The sequence below is a fragment of the Belonocnema kinseyi genome, chromosome 10 (assembly GCF_010883055.1).
Source record: "Belonocnema kinseyi isolate 2016_QV_RU_SX_M_011 chromosome 10, B_treatae_v1, whole genome shotgun sequence".
NCBI classification, from domain to species: domain Eukaryota; kingdom Metazoa; phylum Arthropoda; class Insecta; order Hymenoptera; family Cynipidae; genus Belonocnema; species Belonocnema kinseyi.
Window position 1 is genome coordinate 99,353,761 of NC_046666.1, and position 23,732 is coordinate 99,377,492.

Consider the following 23,732-nt stretch of genomic DNA (forward strand, 5'->3'; position numbering starts at 1 on the left):
ATTCATATAAACTGTAATGATTTTGAAGATTAAAAGTAAAGAATTCTCAATTATAAATCTTCCTAATTCACGAAATTTGACATGCATATCATGAAAATTAATAAATTTTAAATTTCGAAGTATTGGGTTAAAAGTTTTAATTAATTTGGGGCCCAAAAAAATCACATTTGTGAAATTTTAACGGACATGTTCACCAAATCGTTCTCTTAGTCAAATAAATTCACCCATGTTTTTTATTTAAAAATATATATATATTTTTTAGCCTCTGCTCTGAGGGTTCAAAGTTTTCTGATTCAAAGTAGAGAAATCCTAACACCAAATACAGGTTTTACCCAGAGAGCAGTTATAGATTTATGAACTTATTATTACTCTGCCAATCACTCATTGTCAGTGATCGGAACGTAATAATTAAGAAAATTTAAAATACATTCGGGAAATTCATTAGTCGAATAGACTAAAATATCTCTAAAAATTGCAAACTGTACAAATATAAAAATAAATACTTAATAATATTAAAGAACAATGTATAGATATTGCACTAAAAGTTTTATTTGTTAGAATAAAAATATAATATGGTGAACTAAATAAATGGTTACTTATAAAAGAATATCAAAAGATGAGAAATAACAAAGATTTATTTGGAAATAATCAAATAACTTTAGAAATATTACAAAATATATGAAACAGAAATATAAATTATACATTTAATTTTCTCTCTGGTATCTATTAAAATAACCATGTCTTACACAGCGTGGATATTTTACGTTTGTTATGAAATGTTCGCAATTTAATTTTAATTTAAATGGTTCTTGTCCAAGCTAACTTTACCATTAGTGCGCCTCGAAGGTGTGCCGAGAGTTGCTTACAGCGCTCCAAGTGGCTCTTGGCAAACTATATGGGATTGTGCTAATTACGGGGAGCGGTGGGTAGAGGGGAAGTGACTTTTTTCGCCGTACGCGCCGTCTATATTTATGGCGGGTAACAAAGCTCGCACCACATTTACGTTTATAATATCTTTGCCGTCAGCCAGCAGAAAAATTATAAGAGTGAGAGAGATAGAGGATACTTTTCTTTTAATTTTCCGCTCTCTGTCTCTTTCACTCTTATAACCGTTCGGCTGGCTGGCGACCAGTAAACAGGCGTGTAAATACACCATTAGTCTGCATTAGCCCGTGTTGTACGTGGGAGTTTTTGTGTAGTTCGTTTCGCGTACGTCACATATTCGAAGACTGTAGCCGGTCGGTGACAAAAAATTAGTTCGTTCACTAATTTTAATTGTTTAATGTTATTTTTGGTCAAAAATGGAGTGTGTAGTGGCAAACGTGGACCATATGCATTTCGATATTGAAATTGCTTTAGACGAACAGTATGGAGCTTTACCTTTGCCGTTCACCGGGATGGACAGTGAGTATTTTTCTGTATTTGCTAATTGTATAGGTTAGAATAAGTACTAGTCTATAAACTATAATTAAAAAGAAACCTTTTGCATTCATATAATTTATTTAAAATTAGCAGCTCTCATTAACAAAACAGTAATATGCAACATTATATAATTTGAATAAATATAAATTGAGTAGGCTCAGTAAGAGAACTAGATTATTTCACTTTCCTATCAATTAATTCCTACATTAAAGATAGAAAATTTGCGTTGTCTATGAACCATTTCACAATATATTTTTTGGCCCTATTTACCTTCACTCTAGATTTTTTTGATTCGGAAATTAATTTGCTGTGTAAGAAAATATTGTGGCAAAAACGATCTCTGTAGAAGACGTAGGTTTAGAAGTAAATTTCGCTCTTATGAAAGGCACCCTAAAGTTTATAATATTGGTTTTATATATTGGAACTGCTTAGGCATTGAGGCGTTTGGCGGCGTTCAAAAGAATTTTGAATTAAATATATACCTGGCGTTTATTTATTTAGTTTATTTAGGCTGTCAGAAGAATACTCAGCTATTCTTCTGAAAGCCTAACACGTTTTAGGCAATTACATTAAACCAATCATAGAGTATTAAAGCACATTAAATGGGTATTTAACATTTTATTTCTATGTTCATTTAATTAATGAAATATACTTGTAAAAAATTGTAAAAATAATGATTTTATGCTATGCACAAGATAAACAGTTTATGTTGCAAGTAGAGTTTACTGAATATTACAACGTAAAATAGCCATACTTACGATTTTATTTACGAAAAAAGTGTGCTCAAGAGTTTAAATGATGCATGTTACATGGTTAGTTTAGACATTTATAAATTAAAAAATCTGCCCACAGCGTGGGCACATTGTGATCATGCGCCACTCACTTCGCTCTCTAGTTTGAGCACGCCTAGGACGTGCGCCTGTTGGTTCTCGCGCTTCGCGCTTGATAACTTATTTGCCTCGCACTCCGCGCTCGGTCTTTTTATTCCCCCCACATTTTTGCACAGACCTTTTAAAATTAAAGATCAAAACATCGACAGCTGTCAAATGGTGATTTTATGAATTCTCTTTTGTCAAAGGTCCTTCGGCCTTAAAGAACACATTCGCATGTGCCTCGTGCTTCGCAGGCGAATAAAATTTTTCCAAAACGTGAACTTTTCTATATTATGTTCAACTCTATTATATTAAATACATACTATATTAATTCATGTATCTCGGACCTGGATTGCTTATTAAGGATCGTCCATATATTACGTAACACTTTTTTCTTTTGTTTATATCGTTGTGTCTTTCTCAACTTCACATGAATTTCATGCTCGTCTTTATTCAAACAAAAGAAAAACGCGTTACGTAATTTATGGACGATCCCTTAAGATATTGCAGAATAATGTTCAAATTTTATTTTTCATGATTACTTTAATATTTGCTCCTTAGTTCGCACTCATTTTATTCATTAATTTATTTTCAATGCTATTTTTTACGATTAAAATTATAAATACGCATCTTAGTTTAAAGTGGTTCTAAGCAGCTTTATAAATGTAATTTAGGTGAAAAATTCTGTTGAATAAAATGTTATTATAGCTTGTATTGTTTTCCCAAAGAGTAATTTTTTTTAAATGTCTTCTCATAACCAGAGCTTATACGAAATTTGTAGATCTTTTTAGTTGAAGAAGGTTTGTCTTCGTTTTTTTTTCGTCTCCTCTAGTTTTTCGAAAAATTTAATTTTTAATCTTATTTTTTACGATTGAAAGAAAATGTACGCGTCCTCTATGAAAATTATAAAAAGGAATTTGTTGAGCCTTTTTGGTTGTAAAACTTTTGTCAATATTTTCCCGTGCGTGGTTTTTTAAAAAATTGAATTTTTTAATTTTTAATGTTATTTTTCACGATCAACGCAAATACTACGCATACTTACAAAAAATTATTCATGATAAATTTGTAGCTCTTTTTGAAACAGAAACTTCTGTATATTCATTTTTTTCATAGCTTGTGTCGTTTTTCCAAGAATTTTATTATCATTTAGGATTGAGAAGGTATTTTAGAATTGTCCGAAATTTGAGACCATAGTATTTCAACGGATCTCCACGTTGGGAGATCCCCCTGAATCCGAAAATCTAGTTTTTACAATGGCCTCCGTCCGGCCGTCCAAACAATTTATCCTAATGATTTTTTTCGATCAAAAAAAATTCTCAGAGTTATAGCATTTATAAGATTTAAAAAATCAATCGAAAATCAAAATTTTAAGTCGAACAACGCGCGATATGAAAAAAGTCAAGAGAAGAAAAACATTGTTTCTTGAAAGCCCTACAAGATAATCATAACAACTTTTTGGATTTTCTTGAAAAATCTAAAATTAAAATTTTGATTGCAAAAAAAATAATGAAAAATCCATTTTGTACTCAAACTACCAGATAGAAAAAAGATGAATAAAAAAATTGTGATCCCAAAAAAGAGCTACAAATTTGTTATGAATCACATTTTGATAGGACACGTAGTTTTGGTTGTAATCATAAAAATCACATTAAAATTGAAAAAATTTGTGAAAAAACGAAAAAAGGTACTAAAACTAATAAATATAAAAAAGTTGTTCACCCATAACAAAGTTGTGCACCCAAAAAATAGATAAAAAATTGTAATAATTTATTACATTCTCGTCATTTATTATTTAGAAAGTATTAGAATTGTCTGAAATTGACACCACAACAATCACATTTTAAACCAACCGACGCAAAATATGAAAAAAAGTCTGAAAGAGAAATTATAGCTTTTGGAAAAGCCTACGAAATTTCTTTTAACCATTTTTCAAAAGGAATCGTAATTTTGTTTGTAGGATATTTTGTGGTATCCGTAGAAAATAATATGAAAAACAAAATCCTATTCTTAGCATAACAAAGCGAGATAGAGAAAAGTGTCTGAAAAAAGGATTGTCGTTTTTTATTTATTTTAAGGTGGTACAGAAAATATACATTTTCAAATGTCTGTTAAAAATTGAGCGCGCAGCGCGAGTGTCACGATGAGAATGTGTACTTCAACGCCAGAGCTTTGAGCAACTTAATCTTACTTAATTAAGTAGAAAATTCAGAATTTGAAGACGCATATAAATACTTTGATCTAAAAGAGATCTTTTTGATAAAGCTTCAATCAAGTATATCGAGCGCGAAATTCAACAGACGCGCGCTTAAGCTTGCGAGCCGCGCGCGCAGTGCGCGATGAGAATGTGCCCGCCAAGCGGGAAGATTTTTAATTTTTAATGTTTTTTATGAATAAAATAAAAACTACGCGTCCCATCAAAAAGTGACCAATAATAAATTTGTAGAGCTTTTTTGAGCGCACAATTTTTGTTGAATGGTCATTTGTTGTGTGCACGATAACTTAAAAAAAAAATCTATTAGATTGGCCTTTCGTACACTCGTTTAGTGTCCTAAACTAAAAATCAAGTTCGTTAGCCAGCCACTTTTGGATAAAAATTCAAAAAGTGGGCACATTTTGAATATTTTTGAGACCACTATTTTCAAAATTCAAAAATTCTCTGTACGGTTATTCATAGTATTCAAAAATTCGAACAATTTATCCTAATGACTTTTTCCATAAAATCAAAAAGTACCAGAATTATAACATTTACAATATTCCAAAAAACACAGGAAAATGTACATTTTAAGCCAAATAACGTACGATATGAAAAAAAAGTTAAGAAAGGAAAAATTTTGCGTTTTGATGCCCTACAAGATTATCATAACAACTTTTCGCATTTTCTTGAAAAATCAAAAATTCGAATTTTAACAGCATACAAAATAATGAAAAATCAAAAAATTACATTTTTCTGCCAAGCTATGCAAAATAACAACTGTTTAATAGATTAATAAAATTGAATATGATATAGATCTTAATTTTATTCATTTGAATGTACCTTTTGTAAAAGGCACCTTATTTAGTAAATCCTCGTTAAAATATATTACTGCGTATAGTTAAGATTAGAGTCGAAATAAGATGCTTCGTGCAATGTCAAATATTCGAGGCACTTACAGGCGCTTGTATTAGCAAATAGCGTTGAGTCCGCGAGCCTTCTGGGACTCTGTACCAGAAAGCTACTAGCAACATCACGCAAGCGCAATAGCGCTACATTACCGCCGACAGTTCGCGAGTTCGCGCCATTCGCGATTGCACCTGTAAGCATTATATTTTTTCCATTCGTATGATTTATATCTTATATTATAATCAAATTCCAATCTAAAATTTGTAATCTTCAATTTATACTAAAAGCCACTTTTATAACTTTTATAGCTGTTACACTGCGATACCTCCACACTAAATCTTTATGTTCCCGCAACAAAATAAGTTTTTTCTATAAACTCTTTTTTTATTCTTATTGAGCCTCCTCATATTTCCAGAGCAAGTTTTCATTATTTTTAAAAATTGAAAAATAAATTTTCAGTCATTGTTTAAAAATGATTTTCAAAACCCCTGAAATTTAAAACGGCAAATTCTTGAATGATTTACTTGGAAGTGGTTAACTTTTTCTCGTCAAACTCATTTTCTCCCATTTAAGAAACTTAATATGTAAGGAGTAAGATGTTTCTGTCTATTTGTGATTGTAAACATCTACGTTTTATTTCTTGGAACTGGATAATTTGGTTTAATCATGCTTTTCTGGTTTTAATTTAGAAACACTTCAGCTCGGGAGTAACTTTCGTTTTTATCTTTATAGGCTGATTTAGATTTTACGGAATGTTATTTCGCTCTCCTAAAAAACTTCGTTTTCGTTATCTAATTATGTATACTGCAAACCTTCAAATATTGTTCCAGGAATAAAATAAAAAAATTGTAATGAACATCGTTTACTTCACTTACCTATGTTTGAAATTTATTATACTATTCCACTATTTATTATATCACATAATGTGCATTCTTGTAATTTTAAAAATGTATAAATAAATACTAGCTGTTAGCAAAATTTGATAAAATCCTTATCATTTACATATTTTCATTCTTTAGACTTATTTCTTTTAATTTCAGCTAGCCTTTGATTTAATGTTCAAATTGAACTTTAAAGTTAGTATATTAATTTCAGGTTTAAGTATTTTGTATCTCAAGCAATTTTTTTAACTTTTAATGTTCCAATAAATTATTTGTACTGGCTGCTTTTGTTTTTACTGTCAGATTTTTACTAAATAAGATTAGTAGAACATTTCATTCCATTTTTTTAAAGCTATTTTAGAAAATTAAATTAAAATATTTTTTACTTATAATACATCTAAAAGTAATAAATCGCTTAAATTTTCGAGCTTTATAATTTGAACAGAAATCACAAGTTAAATAAATGTTTATATCAAACATTTCACTATTAAGATTTAAATTAATTAAATGAAAATGTTTTGATGGAACATTTGCAATTCCACCCATTCATATATAATGTGTAAAACGAAAAAATAGAAAAAAGTATATTCCTCTGTTATCCCAGGCTTATCAGCGAAAATCTTGGCTGAGATTTTGTCAACAGCATTTAAGCGATACATTAGCGTAATTAGCTAAAGCGTCCGGTATAGGCTTAGAGGTTTTAGGTTGTTTAGGTAGGGTGTTCGATCCCCAGCGGGTGCGATTTTTCATAAGTAAAAGATTTTTTTGCTACTTTATCATTATATTAATCATCTATTTCGAGATACATTACTGAAATGTCTAACGACGATTCTACAACGACTGCCTTACATTTTGAAACGTATATCAGAATTTCTGTTTATTTTTCTTTCTTTCCTTATAACTCGATCTTCCTTTCGTTCTCCTAATCTACCTCCGACTCTATACGCGTTCTTACACTCAGTCCCCTACGTTCGAACCTTTCGTTATTCTAGCGACAAGCGTTCAGTCTGAACCATTTAATTGGCCCAACGTGAAAATTAATTCCTTTACTTTTCCTAGACCGAGTCACCTATTTCTAACAATGATCCCCAGGTTTTCAAACTAGATTTCTCTCCGTGTGCACGCCTGCAAATACCGTTGCCCATTTCTTAAGAGGGGAGCCTGGTTCAGCTGAGGTTTTTTGTTTCAATACGTTTTTTTCAAAGATAAAATTTATTTACGTTCACTAAACTTTTGTTACATGTAAAAGTACGTTTGAAAAAGAAAAAAAACATGATTGAAAATTTGAGTAGTAGAGGGCGTTCTGGATCCGGGAATGAAAATTTTCACTCAAAAATATGGAACAGGATATGATGTTTGACGTCACAGTATCAAGTAGGGTCAGCGTATTCGAAGCCGAACATTCTCACCCACTCTATAATTAGTGAGATAGCAAAAGAGAATTTTTTATGTTTTTATATTTTCAAATATCGACAATCAAACTTGTCAGTTTTAATCTTTTATGTGTGGGTATAGTAAGGGTGGTTTTTAGGGGTATTGCCGAACTTTCTCACTCCCTCTATAATTGGCGAGACAAAAAAAGAGAATTTTTGACGTTTTTATATTTTCAAATATCGACAATCAAAATTGTCATTTTTAACATTTTAAGCGCGTATATATTAAGGGTGGTTTTTAGGGATTTTGCCGAACATTCTCACCCACTTTATAATTGATGAGATAAGAAAAGAGAATTTTTGACGTTTTTATATTTTCAAATATCGACAATCAAACTTGTCATTTTCAACATTTTAGGTGCGTATATATTAAGGGTGGTTTTTAGGAGTCTTGCCAAACTTTCTCACTCACTCTATAATTAGTGAGGTAAAAAAAGATAATTTTTCACGTTTTTATATTTTCAAATATCGACAATCAAAATTGTCATTTTTACATTTTAGGCGCGGATATATTAAGGGTGGTTTTTAGGGGTCTTGCCGAACTTTCTCACTTCCTCTATAATTACTGAGATACAAAAAAAGAATTTTTGACGTTTTTATATCTTTAAATATCGACAATCAAAATTGTCATTTTTAACATTTTAGGTGCAGATATATTAAGGGTGGTTTTTAGGAGTCTTGCCGAACTTTCTCACCCACTCTATAATTAGTGAGATAGAAAAAGAGAATTTTTTATGTTTTTATATTTTCAAATATCGACAATCAAACTTGTCATTTTTAATCTTTTAGGTGTGGGTATAGTAGGGGTGGTTTTTAGGGGTCTTGCCGAACTTTCTCACTCCCTCTATAATTGGCGAGACAAAAAAAGAGAATTTTTGACGTTTTTATATCTTCAAATATCGACAATCAAAATTGTCATTTTTAACATTCTAGGTGCAGATATATTAAGGGTGGTTTTTAGGGGTCTTGTCGAACTTTCCCACTCCCTCTATAATTACTGAGAAACAAAAAGAGAATTCTTGACGTTTTTATATTTTCAAATATCGACAATTAAAATGGTTATTTTTAACATTTTAGGCGCGGATATATTAAGGGTGGTTTTGAGGGATCCTGCCGAACTTTCTCACTCCCTCTATAATTAGTGAGATACAAAAAGAGAATTTTTGATGTTTTTATATCTTCAAATATCGACAATCAAAATTGTCATTTTTAACATTTTAGGTGCAGATATGTTAAGGATGGTTTTTAGGGGTCTTGCCGAACTTTCTCAACCACTCTATAATTATTGAATTAAAAAAAGAGAATTTTTGACGTCTTTATATTTTCAAATATCGACAATCAAACTTGCATTAGGCAGGTCTAAATAATGGGTGATGTCTAAGGGTAGGTAACCCCTTAAAAAAAATTTTATTCGATAATTCTTTCCGACAGAATATTTTTTTTGACGTTCTAATTGATTTAGGCAAAGAAAAAATTGAAAAATAATTTTTTTTTATTTCGTTCAAATGAACGTTCGTAACTTCAAGTACATCATAAATCTTATGTTACCTTATCACCTTGAAAGATTCATTTCACACCATATGTTGATCAATTCCCTCTTGAGCGCTAAAACCAATAACCCTGAAATTCCTTCTAGAAGCTACCTAGATCAGTCACCGCACCAAATTTTTACGTATGCCCTCAAAAATATTTACCCCCACTTATGAATTCTGAGAAATTTCTCTTGTACACTCAACGTATGTGACATCAGATTGGAGTCGAAATTTCAGCTATGTTGGTCATAAATTATTAGTCTTTTAAGAAGACGTTGATGGACATACGATTGCGAGGATTTATTACTGTAAACAAATGGATTGTTTAGACATTCCACAACCATGCGTCACTCGTCCTACACAATTTCTTTGATATTTTTAATATTAAATTCCTTAAAGGTTCACCTTTGATATTTACCGACAGGTAGTTCACAAATTCATTGTTTATACATTCCATAAGTATTTGTCACTCATCTGACATCATTTCTTTTGATATTTTCAATAACTACGTATTGAAAAAATGTTTTAATTCCAAATTTGAGATGAAGAACATTTAATTTAAAGCTCTTGCTAGAATTTATAAAATAAATCAGCTACCTAAATTTTAGAGTTGACTAAGAAACGTCGAAATTATCTTTCACATAATGGAGTAATCTGTTCAAAAGATTCAATTTACTTACTTAAAACATTAAAATAAAGCACCATGAAAGATAAAATCAATTTTGCAGTATTAAAATGTAATGCATGGAATCTGTGATTCAAACATGGGAAAAAAGTTGAATAAACTCAGTTAAACAGATAAGGATTTCTGATTAACATAATCGTAAACATACTTTTGACTCGACTATGTTAACTTAGTAAACGAAAATTTCGTTTGATTGACAAGAGGTGTTTGGTTAATAAAGAATATGATGGAGTGCACCACTATCAGTTACGCTGCTTTTCATATAGTTGTCACCACATGTCTTCTGTTGAATCTTGAATTATTCTAAATTAAGTTATATAAACTCTAAAATGTGTGTAGAATAATGAGAAAAGAATAGAGAAGGAGAAAGAGAATTAGGTGGTGAAGAAGGAGAAGAAGAAAGAAGTTAGAGGAGTATAATGTAGTACAATTAAATCCTCGAAGTGTTGGACTTAATGATTACAAGATTAGACTTTCACTTACAAAGATACTTGGGAATTTCAGAAGTTTTGAATTATTCAAAGAGCCGCAAATATCTCTAAAACTAAATCAAATTTTTCCGAAATTTTGTAAAAGCCAGTATAATAAAACAATATTTCTTTAAAACATTTTCAAGATACTTTTTCAGCATATTTACCATCTTCAAAAATCTTTTGGATTTAAGATTAACATTTTTTTCGCTGAGAATTTATATTTTTTGGTTAAATATTCATCTAATAGGTTAAGAGTTACAATCGTAGTTAAACAGCTTTATTCAAAATTCATGTTCTAAATTGAAAATTAATTATTTTAATTGAAATTTCATCATTTTTGTTAGAAAATTAATATTGTTGGTGACTATTTTTTGAAAAGTAATTTTTCCATTGAAAATTCATATTTTCGGGTAAAAAATTAAACTGTTTTGTAGAATGTAGAGAAATCCTCTCTTACGCAAAATATTTAATATTTTTGGTTTGAAATAATACTACTTAAAATAACTACTTTTTGATTAAAGCTTGTGGAGTGAAGAAATACACATGTGTACATTTTAAGAAGTTAGATTTATTTAATATATATCACCAATTGTTTACTTACTATTGTATTGGCTATTTTATATGTGTTTTTAAATTAATTACAAAAACATGTTTGAACAAGTAGAACAAATGTTTATTCGGCAGTTGAAAAAGATTACACTAACTGTTAAGGTATTAACGTCAGCTAATAAAACATATTTATTAATAATACCAGCGTCTCTTATTTCATTAATGGTTGAAATGATTCTATGTGCATTATTTCTATTTGCAGCAGAGAACTTCGTGCATTTGTTTGAACTTCATTATTCTCCTTCTCCTCTTCCTCCTAAGAAGGTAGTGGAGGAGTATAATGTAGTTAAACCTAATGCTCGAAGTCATCGACTCAATGATTACAAGATTAGTCTTTCAGATAGAGTATTTTAGAATTGAATTAGAGATAAAGGTTTTACCTACTCAGTATGGCATTGACTCTATTTTTATAGTAGTATTTTTATACTAGTTACAAGTAATTTTATTATGATTCGTGGAATTTTTATGACGTCATCACTAATGAATGTTCTTCACCGGACCTTTTTTAGATTATTTCGTGTAAAATATGACATTCTATGTGTATATGCATTAAGTATGAGTTATTCAACATATAACTAAAGGCTATAGCAATTATTACGCAAAATTGTTTCATTATCTCATTTGAGTAATTTTTTCATTAAGAAATCTTTGCTGTAACTTATTCAAAGCTTTTTTTTTTAATTTTGAATGTTCTTCCTCCTCCTCTTCCTTGCTTCACCTTCTCTTCCACCTTCTCCTATTTTCATATATAAACTCTGCTTTCATCACTAAGTAATCAATCAAGTTACAACAGTAGCGACCAAATAACTTTCACATATACCAATTTTCTCAATACTTATACACGACTTGATAATTTGAAAAGACATGTGAAATTCTTTTGCATAGCAAATAATCTGATATATGATGAGAAGTCTATTGATCAAAATGCAAAGATAACTAAGGCTATAGGGACAATTATGCGAGACAGCAGCAAGCAGGCTGATGAGACTAGCAAATCAATTCAACAGAACCAGACAATTTTTAAACGTGATAGGGCTCAAGAAATTCAAGAAAAATGTCAACGGCGATACTCGCCATTGCAGAAAGTGGTACGCATTCCTCAGAATGGCAAAAATAAAATAAAACCATATATTAAGATGCAGAAGGTAGTAGAAGAATTTGTGGAAGAGGCCAGTTCTTTATCCGTGACAGTTCGCAGTAAAGATGATGTTAATGATCGTGATGAAGAAGAAGACAAAATAATGAAGGTGATGATGGTGAAGATAAGATTGATGATTTTGAAAGTGACTTCTCTGATTATGAAGCAGAAGCAAAAGAAACAACAAAAATGTTATAATACTTGGACGATCCAAACATATTGGTAGATCCATTGCGGTTAATTTTACAATCACAAGCAGCTGGAAATAGAAATAATGCACATAGAATCATTTCAACTTTTAATGAAATAAGAGATGCTGGTATTATAAAATAATATGTTTTATTAGCTGACGGTAAAACCTGAACAGTTGGTTTAAGCGTTTTCAAATACCGAATAAACATTTGTTCTATTTGTTTGAATTTTTTTTTCTAATTAATTTGAAAACACTTATAAAATAGCCAATGCCATAGTAAGTAAGCAATAGGTGATATATATATATATATATATTAAATAAATCTAACCATCTAATCCAACCTTGAATCATATTAGTTATTTTAAATAAAGAGGAGGCTGGACACATATTTTAAGATCCTAAAAGTTCATTTTAGGTTTATAATATTTCAATATCTGCTTCTCCTCCACCTCCTCCTCCTCCTTATTGAACTTGATTCATTTGAATACTTCAGGTGATTTAAAAAGATTTTTGAAAATTGCAGATGTCAAATCAAAATTCAAATAAAAAAGTTAACCTTCAAACAAATAGTTTAATTTTCGAACAATAAATATTATTTATAAACAATTAATGTAATATTTGATATTTAAATCCAGTAAGACTTTTATTTTTAATGAGAAACAGTTGAATTCCTCTAAAAAAGAGAAAGTTGCAATAAAATTGTTGAAGCTTTAATTAAAAAGTAGTTTTTTAAAATAGTATTATTTTAAACAAAAAATATTAAATATTTTCCATAAAAGGGAAGTTTTCTACAAAACAGTTTTATTTTTTAACCCGAAAATATAAATTTTCAATGGAAAAGTTACAATTCAACCAAATAGTTACCAATAAGATTAATTTTCTAACAAAAAGATGAACTTTCAATTAAAATAATGAATTTTCAATTAAAAAATTGAATTTTGAACAAAGTTGTTTAACTTCTAGTGTAACTCTTAACATAGTAGAACAATATTTAACCAAAAGTAGGAATTCTCTGAGAAAAAAATGTTAATCTTAAATCCAAATGAGTTGAATTCATTCAAAAAGATGAATTTTTAGTGAAAAAGAAAAAATTAGGTAAAGTATAATTTTAAGAGAAAAATAATTTTGAATATAAGATAAAAACTTTGAATATATATTTTTTAATTTTCTTTGTTTGTTTTCTGTGAGTTTATATAAATATAATTTGCCTACTATTCATGACAAAATAAAACAAGATTTTTGAAGATTTTAGATGTGCTGCAAAAGTAGCTTGAAAATGTTTTAAAGAAATATTGTTTTATTATACTGGATTTTACAACATTTCAGAAAAATTTGATTTAGTTTTAGAGATATTTACGGCTCTTTGAATACTTCAAAATTTCTGAAATTCCTAAGAATCTTTGTAACTGAAATTCTAATATTGTAATCACTGAGCCCAATACTTCGAGGATTTCATTGTACTACATTATACTCTTCTACCTTCCTCATGCTCGACCTCCTTCTTCATTCTTTTCTCATCATTCTACATACATTTTAAGAGATTAAAATTGTTAATCAAACTAAATTTTCTTTTACTAAGTTAACATATTCGAGTCCAAAGTATGTTTACGATTATGTTAATCAGAAATCCTTTTCTGTTTAACTGGATCTATTTAACTACAAATAAATGTTGGTTCTAAGAAAATAATTATTTGTAACTGATATATAAGAGCATATTTTAATATCATTATACTTCATTATAAGCATTATTATTAAATTAGATTTGTTCATTATTTGAGGATGATGATTTATCAAGCGTAGAGCAGAATGTAGCACCGAGAGTGGAGATACTTCTAATACATAGGAACAAGGTATTACCTACAGTTTCTTTAGTTTTTGGTGTTGTCTGGAAGCCGATGTGCTACTTTCTTTATACATCTAAATTTGACATTTTAAGTACCTACTTGACTACATTATTATCGAATCCTCCTCTTCTATTTACAGCTAGAAGCAAAATTAACTTATCTGATGGTGGCGCACTCTACGATAATCTTTGTTAAATCCGGTTCCCATTTTAGTGAAACAAAGTTGCATTTACTAAGTTGGAATAGCTGAATCAACTATATATACATTATTCCATTAACTAGATATACTTACCCCTTTAAATGGATTTATTTAACTATAATTTCAAAAAAGTTGGTTCTAAGAAAGAAAAAAGATTTCCAGCTGTCGCAATTTTTTAGAAGTTTCTAAGTTATAATCGACACGTCTAGATACTTTTGAAATATAACGTTTTTGTTTTGCAGCGTAAAAATGTAATGCATCATTAAAAAGAACCTTAAAATTGTATTAGGTTTTTATTCCGTTAACTAGATACTTTTGAAATATCACGTTTTTATTTTGCGGTATAAAAAAATGTAATTTATCATTGAAAATAACCTTAAAATTGTTTCCGAAAAAAATTATCTTCAAAATTGCGCAGTAAAAATTTGATGACGTCATTAAGAATATTCTGCAAACATAGCTTTAGCCATTACGGCTGTAGAATATCGGTAATATAGGTTTTTATGGTCTTTGAATTAACTTAGTTAACTAGAAAGCAATATATCATCCTCGATTCCTATAAACTATATTAATTTTTGTATTTTTAAAATTTTCTATGACACTAAATTTTGATTGAAGAGTTCCAGAAATTAGATGTCATGTCATCACTTTATCATATTTTCCCATGTTTGATTCACAGTTTCCATGCATTAGATTTTAATACTGCTAAATTTATTTTCACGATGATCCACTGTTTATAAAAGGATCTCTTTAAGAATCTGTGGGTATTTTTTAAGATTCATGCACAAATTTTATGTGGGTTAATTAATTTGTTAAGGCATGCTGTGAGATTTGTAACTGGGGTTGAGTCGCTTAATCGCATCCCCTTCTGCAATATTCAAAAGTTTAGAAGATTATTTTTCAATTAAAACATTTTTTAATGCATACCTCTCTATATTTCTCTCTCCATCTCTCTCTCTCTCTCCATCTCTCTCTCCCTCCCCCCCTCTCTCTCGCCTTTACATGCTACGTATAATTTTACTGTCTTTATATATTACAAAATATCTCCCTCTTTGTCGCAATGTTTTAGAAGGTTCTAAAATGATAGAAAAAAAGGTTTCACCTCTGAATTAAAGTAGTTAGCTAATTGAATCCTTGAACATATTTCTCCATTATGTGAAAGATGATTTCAACGTTTCTTAGTATATCATATGATATCATATAACTTTCAATCACGTTAAGTGCAGAAAAAATCTCATCTGTTGGACTTTCTTCCGCAACTGTTTCTTCCACCACCTGTTTTCCAATTTCTGTGAAGAAAAAAGAATGAAGTAAATGGTTAGATTCTAGAATATGATAACATCGCATGTGTACACTGTTACCAATAAATAAAATTAAAACAAGTTCTATATACCATTTGTAAATCCTGCTTTGCGTTAACAGTTAGTAATTGTTAACTGTGTGACTGGTCCCCAAGCCTTATGCAACATTTCGATGGCATCCAGAAGATTGACGTTCATCTCTTTTCCAGATTCCATGTTTCGCAAATTTCTTCGCATTACACTTCTCCGATAATAATGTTTTACGTTCTTGATGATTCCCTGGTCCATTGGCTGCAGTTTGGATGTCATATTTGGTGGTAGAAAAACCACCCGAATTGCTTTCAGTTCATGTGAAAGAATCTTAGGATGCGGAGGACAATTGTCGACAAAGAGTAGCACTTTCCTCTTGTTATTGGAAAATTTGTTATCCAAGTCGAAAATCTAAGATTCATAGACCGCTGACGTCATGCATGCTTTTTTATTGTTCGTATAAGTAACTGGTAATGATTCCACCTTCTTTTTCTTGAATCCTTTTGGTTTCTGCTATTTTCCAATCACAACCAGTTTCAATTTTTCTGTTCCAGTCATATTAACCCCTGTTCTCTACAATGCCGTTCCTGTATTTGAATTTTTCCAACCAACCAGTGCTAGCTTGAAATTTCAGTCCAAGATCCTTCGGGAACTCCGCAGTTTTTTTTTAGCTCTGACACTGGTAAATTATAATTTATCACTTGCTTCATCTACTCCATCATGCCTCGCTCAAGTTGAGAGAAACTTGATACTTTAAACCTTTTATGCTGTGGCAAACAAGGTGCTTCTTCCACCACATTCAAAATTTTTTCCTGATCCTTCAATATCGTCGATAGAGTACTCGCGGGGATACCGAGTTCACCTCAGATTTATTTTTTACGTTTTATTCATTTTTTAACTTCGTCAACAATTTTTATTTTATCGTCGATAGTTAAAGACTTCAGAGATCGTTTCTTCTCCATTGTGAGACTTGACCTGACAATGGTATAGAATAAACTGACACGAGTTGTGCTTATATCCGAGCATATATCTATCCCTTCAGTTAGACGATTCCATTTACCGAGACTTTTGGGGGTCCGTCTAGTGACTTCGAAATATTCGAGTTAACGAAATTCGATCCCTTCAATTAGACGACTCCATTCATTGTCCACTGCCCAACCGCCCGGTCCCTTTGTATAGGGATTCGATTTATCGAGACTTGAATTATCGAAATATTCGAGTTATCGAACAAATTTAACCCAAATATCCTATACTGAAATCCCGGGGCCGAAAAATGTCTTTGAGTTATCGAAAATCCGATTTATAGACGTTCGTGTTATCGAGGTTCGACCACACACACACACACGCGCGAGCGCGCGCAGAGAGAGAGAGAGAGAGGGGGGGGGCTAATTCGTCAAAGCTGAATTTGACAGGTCGCGCGATCGTAGCAGAGGCCCCAAGCCAGCATTCAAGTATAAGGGATGCGTCTACGATAAGCACCCCCTCCACTTACTACTACACCTTTAGGCGCCGTATGCGTGAGCTCCGCACGCATCGGGCTGCTTCGGCTATATCCAGTAGTGGTGAGTGGTGGAGTTGGTTTTCGTAGACCTCTCGTTTCATCTTCGCGTGCTCTGAGTATGCCTATATTTGCAGCTTAATTACTAAAAAAGTAATTAACTTACAAAATTTTGATTATTGGAAATGAAAGAGTAACTTAGAAACTATCGATTTGCGTATGAAAATAAAATAAAAACAATAGGAACTGATCATAACTTGTACTTTATGGGGTCATAAGGGCAGCGTATACGTGATTTAATTTTTGTGGAAATTTAGTACGTTATTTAGAACATCAAAATGAACTAAAAATGAATACAGTATTACCGGAATGGCAATGATTTTACGTCTTTAATGCTTGCATAGGTCTATAGTTATGGATCCCAGGCTTGTGTAGGTCTATCCAGCGCCAAGGTGTCGTATATCCCTTCTGTCGACGACCTTAGGATCTTCGGGGATGCCTTTGAGGTGCCCACGCTTAAAATAAACTTTTGAATATTTTTCTAACCTAAACTCCATTCCAATCTCCCGTGTGTACTTTTTGACAATCATTATAGCTAGATTTAGTTGCTCTGATTTTGGAGCATAGATCTTGAGATCATTTATGTAAAATACATAAGGGACCTCATGTTTTCGATATCCGGGTTTGCCGCAAAAATACCCTTGGGAATGACGAAGTGCAAAAGATAGTGTCAATATTACTAGGAAAAAGAGGAGGGGGCTCATGGTGTCTCCCTGAAAGACGCCTCTATGAAAGCTGACGTTGTTGGTTGTCACGCGATTTTTTCCAGACGAGATAGTAAGTATGGCTTTTCAAAGTGGTATCAATCTCTCTATGCACCTCACGATGTGCGAATGAACCTTTAAGCTTTTCAAAAGATAGATGATAAGTCTGTGGGAGGTCAAATCGAAAGCTGTCCGGTAATCAATTCAGGCCATCAATAGGCAGAGCTGGTAGGTTGCTGCATCTTTGCAGACAGATCAATCGATGAGCAGGTTCTCTCGACATCCTGCTACGCCTTTCTTTGAGCCGCATTTTTCGTACATCTCTCGTCACACAGTACTGTGTGCCCTTCCACCAATCACTCCAAAATAGGCTCTTTCGACCTTAGATATGAAGTGAAAATGCGGGCCAGATAGTGGTGAGTTGAAGGAAACTTCTTCCAGCAGAAAGTCTTGATACCATTTGGTTCCGGAACGGAATAGTTCTTCATGCCTCTTAATATTTTTTTCACCTCCTCGGTAATGATTGGTGGGCATTTTTCCTCAGGTGTTATGAGTGCACAGCACAGCTTCTTAAAGCTATTTATATTCTTTTTTTTCCTACGGTGGATGCCCGGCTTCATAGACTTCTTTTCTTTCTAAAATATCTCGACCTCCTCTGATTTGGGCAGGCGATTGACAGTGTCCGGAGGATCTCGGAAGAGTCGAGATGGGCCAAGAGAGAAACCATTCATTTTCTCTGACCTCTCTCTTTCTCTCTTTCTCTGTGCACTAGATTTGTTCTAGGGTCAAATAATACCCGTATTCTGGCAGCATTATGCTTCCTAATGTTGAGCAACTATTACTTGTTGAGTGTGTGATGACGAATCCGTATTTCGTGCTCAAACTGTCGTAATAAAAACTACACCGTACAATACGTATGTCTTATTGAAACTCCGCAAAAGAGTAGTGCTAGTAGACCTCTTTAAATTCTGTAAAGGGATGCACCTTGTATAACTAGTTAGGGATCAATCACAAATTACGTAATGCGTTTTTCTTTTGTTTAAATAAAGATGAGAATATAATTTCCGTGAAGTGAACAGTGATACAGCGGTATGGAAAAAATAAAAACGCGTTACGTTAGTTGGTAATGATCCCTTATGAACATGCATACAGTTATCCTGATACAGTTATCCAGTTTAAATTGTTTATGATGGATATGGAAAGGTCTTTTCAGTAAGTTTACCATAAAAATAATCAGTTTACTATAAGAAAATTATTTCAACTTGATATTACATTTAAAGAACATTTTTGAGTTTTTCTCAAAATGCGGCATTTCTTATATTATTGTTAAGTAAGCTAGGAAAAACCTTGATTTTTTCTGCTGAAAAACATCCCAATTAAAAAATGGGATGGAAAGTATTGAATGAGTTTTAAAATATCGTAAAAGCGCGAGTGGCCTGAGCTAACAAGCTGCAGCGCTAATACGAGTGGTTCTAATGTGTGATAAAAATGATATTTATTTAATATTTTCATCTCGAAATAAAATCATACCAGCACTGATGAAAATCTTAAAACTCGATTTGATTCTGCAAATACTGTTTCGGGCACATACAAATACCATTCTTTTGTTTCCTTTCCGTAGTCGAATCTGATTTTAAAGAAGTTTTCTTAATCTTCACAGCATAACATTTTTCTGAAGAAAAAGATCGCGAAAAGATATGAAAATTGAACATCAAATTGTTGAATCAAAGAGAGTAACACCACAAAACGTAAGAGGCAATCTTACTCATCAAAAAGTATTTCGACATGTAATAGGCGAGCAGAACCATTCACCAAATTCGTTCTCTTTAACTACGAAAAAGTGAGATTAAAACAAAACGTTGGTTAAACGTAAACAGAAAAATTATTTTTAGTAAGTATTAGAAGCACTAAGACACTACAGCACGCCTGGTAGTTTTGCTGCTAGCTCAAGCGGAGCATCCACCCTCTTATGATCTGCTACAACTCAACGAATACTTTTCATCCTACTTTCTTAGTGAAATTTTAAAAACGATTTTGTTGTTGGCAAATGATTGTAATAAAAAAATATTAAACGATTGTGGTAGATGGGTCTGCTGGCCTACCACACTTCGAGATGCTTTTTGGTGAGTCCGCTTGCTTCTCACGTTTTGGGATGGGTTTTGGCGTTAAATCTCCATTGCCTCTAGCAGTTTTATGTGCTTTTTGATGTGAATCTTGTTGCCTTTCCTATTTCGGGGTGCTTTTTGGTGTGATTCCCCTTGACTCTCACACTCGTTCACTCTGCTCTTCTCTTTGCGGTCTCTTCTTGATCTTTCTCTTCGGGAAAATGTCATGCAGTAAAGATGAAGAGTACTTCTTCAAAATCAGTCGGTTCCGATGAGGGTACAAAAAATGGTATCTGCGTTTGTCCATCACAGTCTTTGCCAAATCGAATCGAGTTGAAGGTTTTCAACAGTGATGATATGATTTTCTCTGACGATGAAAAATGTTACGGAAAAATCACTTTTATCAAGTGTTAGAAACACTGGGACACAACAGCACGCCTAGTAACGGAAAAAATCAAGCTTTTTATCTAGCTTACTTGAAAAAAATATAAAACATGACACACTTGGAGAAAAAATAAAAAATGTTTTTTAAAGTGAAATATCAAGGTGAAGTAAAATGTTGTATTGTAAAATGATTATTTTTATTGTAACCCTCGTTAAGACATTTCAAAAATCTTTATAAAAATGAAAATTAGACAACTGCATAAGGAGTTAAATACAATTTAAAGTTAGTGGTTGGGGTGAATTTTCGAAAACTGGGGCCCTTGCATTTTGATAGCCCGTTCTATAAGGTGCACCCCCTTTACGGAATTCAAAGAGGGCCATTATCGCTACACTTTGGACTGACCAGTGTTTTTTATTATATACGTAAATGACATTCTCGACCGCACGCGTCCTTGGGTTGCGGATAGAGGGTCCATGTACCAAGTGTTTCTGCTGAATATGGTTACAAAAATTAATAGGCAGTCGCTGACAATTGTCCAGGGGTGGTCCTGAAGGAATTAACCCCCAAGCGGATGTGTCAAAACCGTGCCGAAAGCTGAATGGCACCTAAGTGTGGTGTCTAGAACGGTGACTCTGGGACACCAGGCGACCTCTCAGAGTACGCAGCCTTATCATGGCATGCGGGGTTAATAAAAGAATATTAGGAAATGTTTATACTTACGGGACGACAAATTTGATTAAATCCAAAACACTGGTGCGATATGACAAACTACTTCGTAAGAATTCTCGAACGACGATTTTTTCACTTTTTCCCACAATTGCGATTATGTTACCGATCACAACTAGCGACACCACACTCGCGCCACATAAACTTGTGTGAAGTAAGGTCACTAGACGAAGTAACTTTTGTCGGGAATTTCATTAAAAAATATAAACGACATTTTAAGAAATCGTTAGTGATCGGACTTGCCCCGTGATCGAACCTGCCCCACTCTCCCCTAGATAAAATCCGAGAAAACTGGTACTGGGGACACGGGACCGATAGGACATTTTTTATGGTTTTTTATTTTGAGTCTTTGTTGATAACTGGTCGATTTCATTTAAAATGATGCCTGAGAAATGCTCAGTACATAGGAGGTATTACGTTTCGACTGTACGTTGACAGTCCTCTTCAGACATAACTACTTTCCATGGAAATAAGTACACCTGGTAGTAAAATAAAATGTAAAAATTTTTGAAATTTATAAAAACTGATTCATTCACTCCGTCTGCTGGACGGATTTAATTGTAAGTTTGAATTGGTATTTTACATATAAAAATACTGCCACTAAGCCGCATTCAGGATGTTGTAACACCTATATAGGATACTCGCCGAAGCACATACAAACGTCTCATCAGGAACATTTGGTCTCCCGAACTGTCGGCGAGGAACAAAGTATCTCAGATCTCTTGATATCGGGACACGAAAGATTATACTAGAACAAAAGCATGCATCTTAAGGACATGTGACACAGCTAAATACCTATATTACCGACCTCACTTTATCAGTTCACTGAGTATTTTTTTGAACCTAAGAACGTTTTTTGTAAATAAAATATCCAGCGGAAACTTTGGAAAATGTATTAGAGTACAATAAAGTACGTTTAGGTACTGCATTTTGGTAGGAACTTCACTGAAAATTGTTTCATCTTTTTTCTGAACCTCGACATTTTTTGAACGTTCGAACTTTTTTTATACATAAAATATCGGTCTTAGACTTTGAGAAATGCAAGAGCCGAAAGAAAACTACGTTAAAGTACAAAACTTAATAATAAAAGATGTAAAAAAAGTATTGCAATTATCAATTCCATCGGCATTAGCCGGTAACGTTGTACACAAAAATACGAACCCTCTAGTGCCTCGTCTAGTGGCCACCAGGGTTCGTATGTTCGTGTACAACCAAAATGCAGTACCTAAACGTACCTTATTGTACTCTTATACATTTTCCAAAGTTTCAGCTCGATATTTTATTTACAAAAATAGTTCTTAGGTTCAAAAAAATATTCAGTGAACTGATAAAGTGAGGTCGGTAATATAGGTATTTGGCTGTGTCACATGCCCTTAAGTCTTCTGTTCCGCGACTCTGAATCTCACGCAGTCAAGGTGGTCGTGGAATATTGAATCTTGAATGTCTTCACAGCAGGAGTATTCTGGGTATGCAGCACATAAGAGTCTGCAAAAACACTTGGATTTAACTTCAGTATCAGGGGTAAGCAAAATGCATCAAATCTTATCTATCACGAGTGCTCACTCCTGAAAGCCCGGATTAAGAAAGGAAAGGAGAAAGACTTCCGTGAACAGCTCCCCGATAAGAGTATGCAGGGCATCCTTTGCCTTCCTTAAAACACCGGGTTGAGGTCGGGCACATTCTCGGACGGTTTCATTTTGGCATGTCAAGATGGTGTCATTTCCACCTAAAAATACCGTCGCCGCATTTTGAGCCAACACATTCCCGATGATAGCTGCAAGTCGTGCTATGCACACCCAGAGCATCTAGCACATATACTATCCATTTGTCTTAATATCGCTCCGCTAAACGCTCCTAGTGAAATAGAGTCAATTGTCGAGAATGAGAAGTGCCGCATATATTGCAACTTTATATTCTCGACAATTGTTTCGGTTGCACACTCGAGGCCTGACATGGTTCTTCTTGACTTTGAGAAGCGAACCATGTTCGTTATCGACTTTTCGGCGCCAGCTGACAAAAACATCATAGCCAAGGAGAATGAAAAGAAAGAGAGGTATAGAGACCTTATAAGGGAGTTGCGACGATTGTACCCGGAATATTCTGTAAACTAATCGTCCTTATCATCGGCGCTCTTGGAGGTGCCAAGCTTTCACTGATGCAAAAAGTCCCGGGAATGCCAAATAAATCCTTACGTACAATTTTTTTGGAAAAGGTTGAGGTCATTCTTGAAGTAACATTCAACGAGGAATCCAGTGGTGACCTTAATTTTGACCATGGCCTTCATGGTTATTTCAAGGTCACCTTTATTTTGTTAATGGAATGCCCATTTTTGACATTGGTAGTCATAGGTAAGGTGTGACCTTCATGGACGTATCAAGGTCATTCAAACTTCAATATGTTCTGAATATTTTTACGCAAGCTAACTTGTGAAAATCATCCTCTTACCCTACTTACTTACTTGAACGATGTACATTAAATAGTGACTATCGAGTAACCTTGACCATGATCATCAAGGTCACATCTAACCTATGACCTGACTATA

At 32.8% G+C, this 23,732-nt stretch overlaps 1 protein-coding gene across 1 annotated transcript in view; it reads left to right on the forward strand.

Annotated features, from left to right (window-relative positions):
• The first annotated feature begins 1,110 nt into the window (after positions 1–1,110).
• The window catches only part of LOC117181520 (cleavage and polyadenylation specificity factor subunit 4), a 34,477-nt gene continuing 11,855 nt past the window's right edge, over positions 1,111–23,732 (forward strand). Inside the window, exon 1 of the mRNA XM_033374287.1 lies at positions 1,111–1,404. Within this exon, the coding sequence (XP_033230178.1) occupies positions 1,302–1,404 (103 nt within the window). The 5' untranslated portion in view covers positions 1,111–1,301. The remainder of the gene's footprint in view (positions 1,405–23,732) is intronic.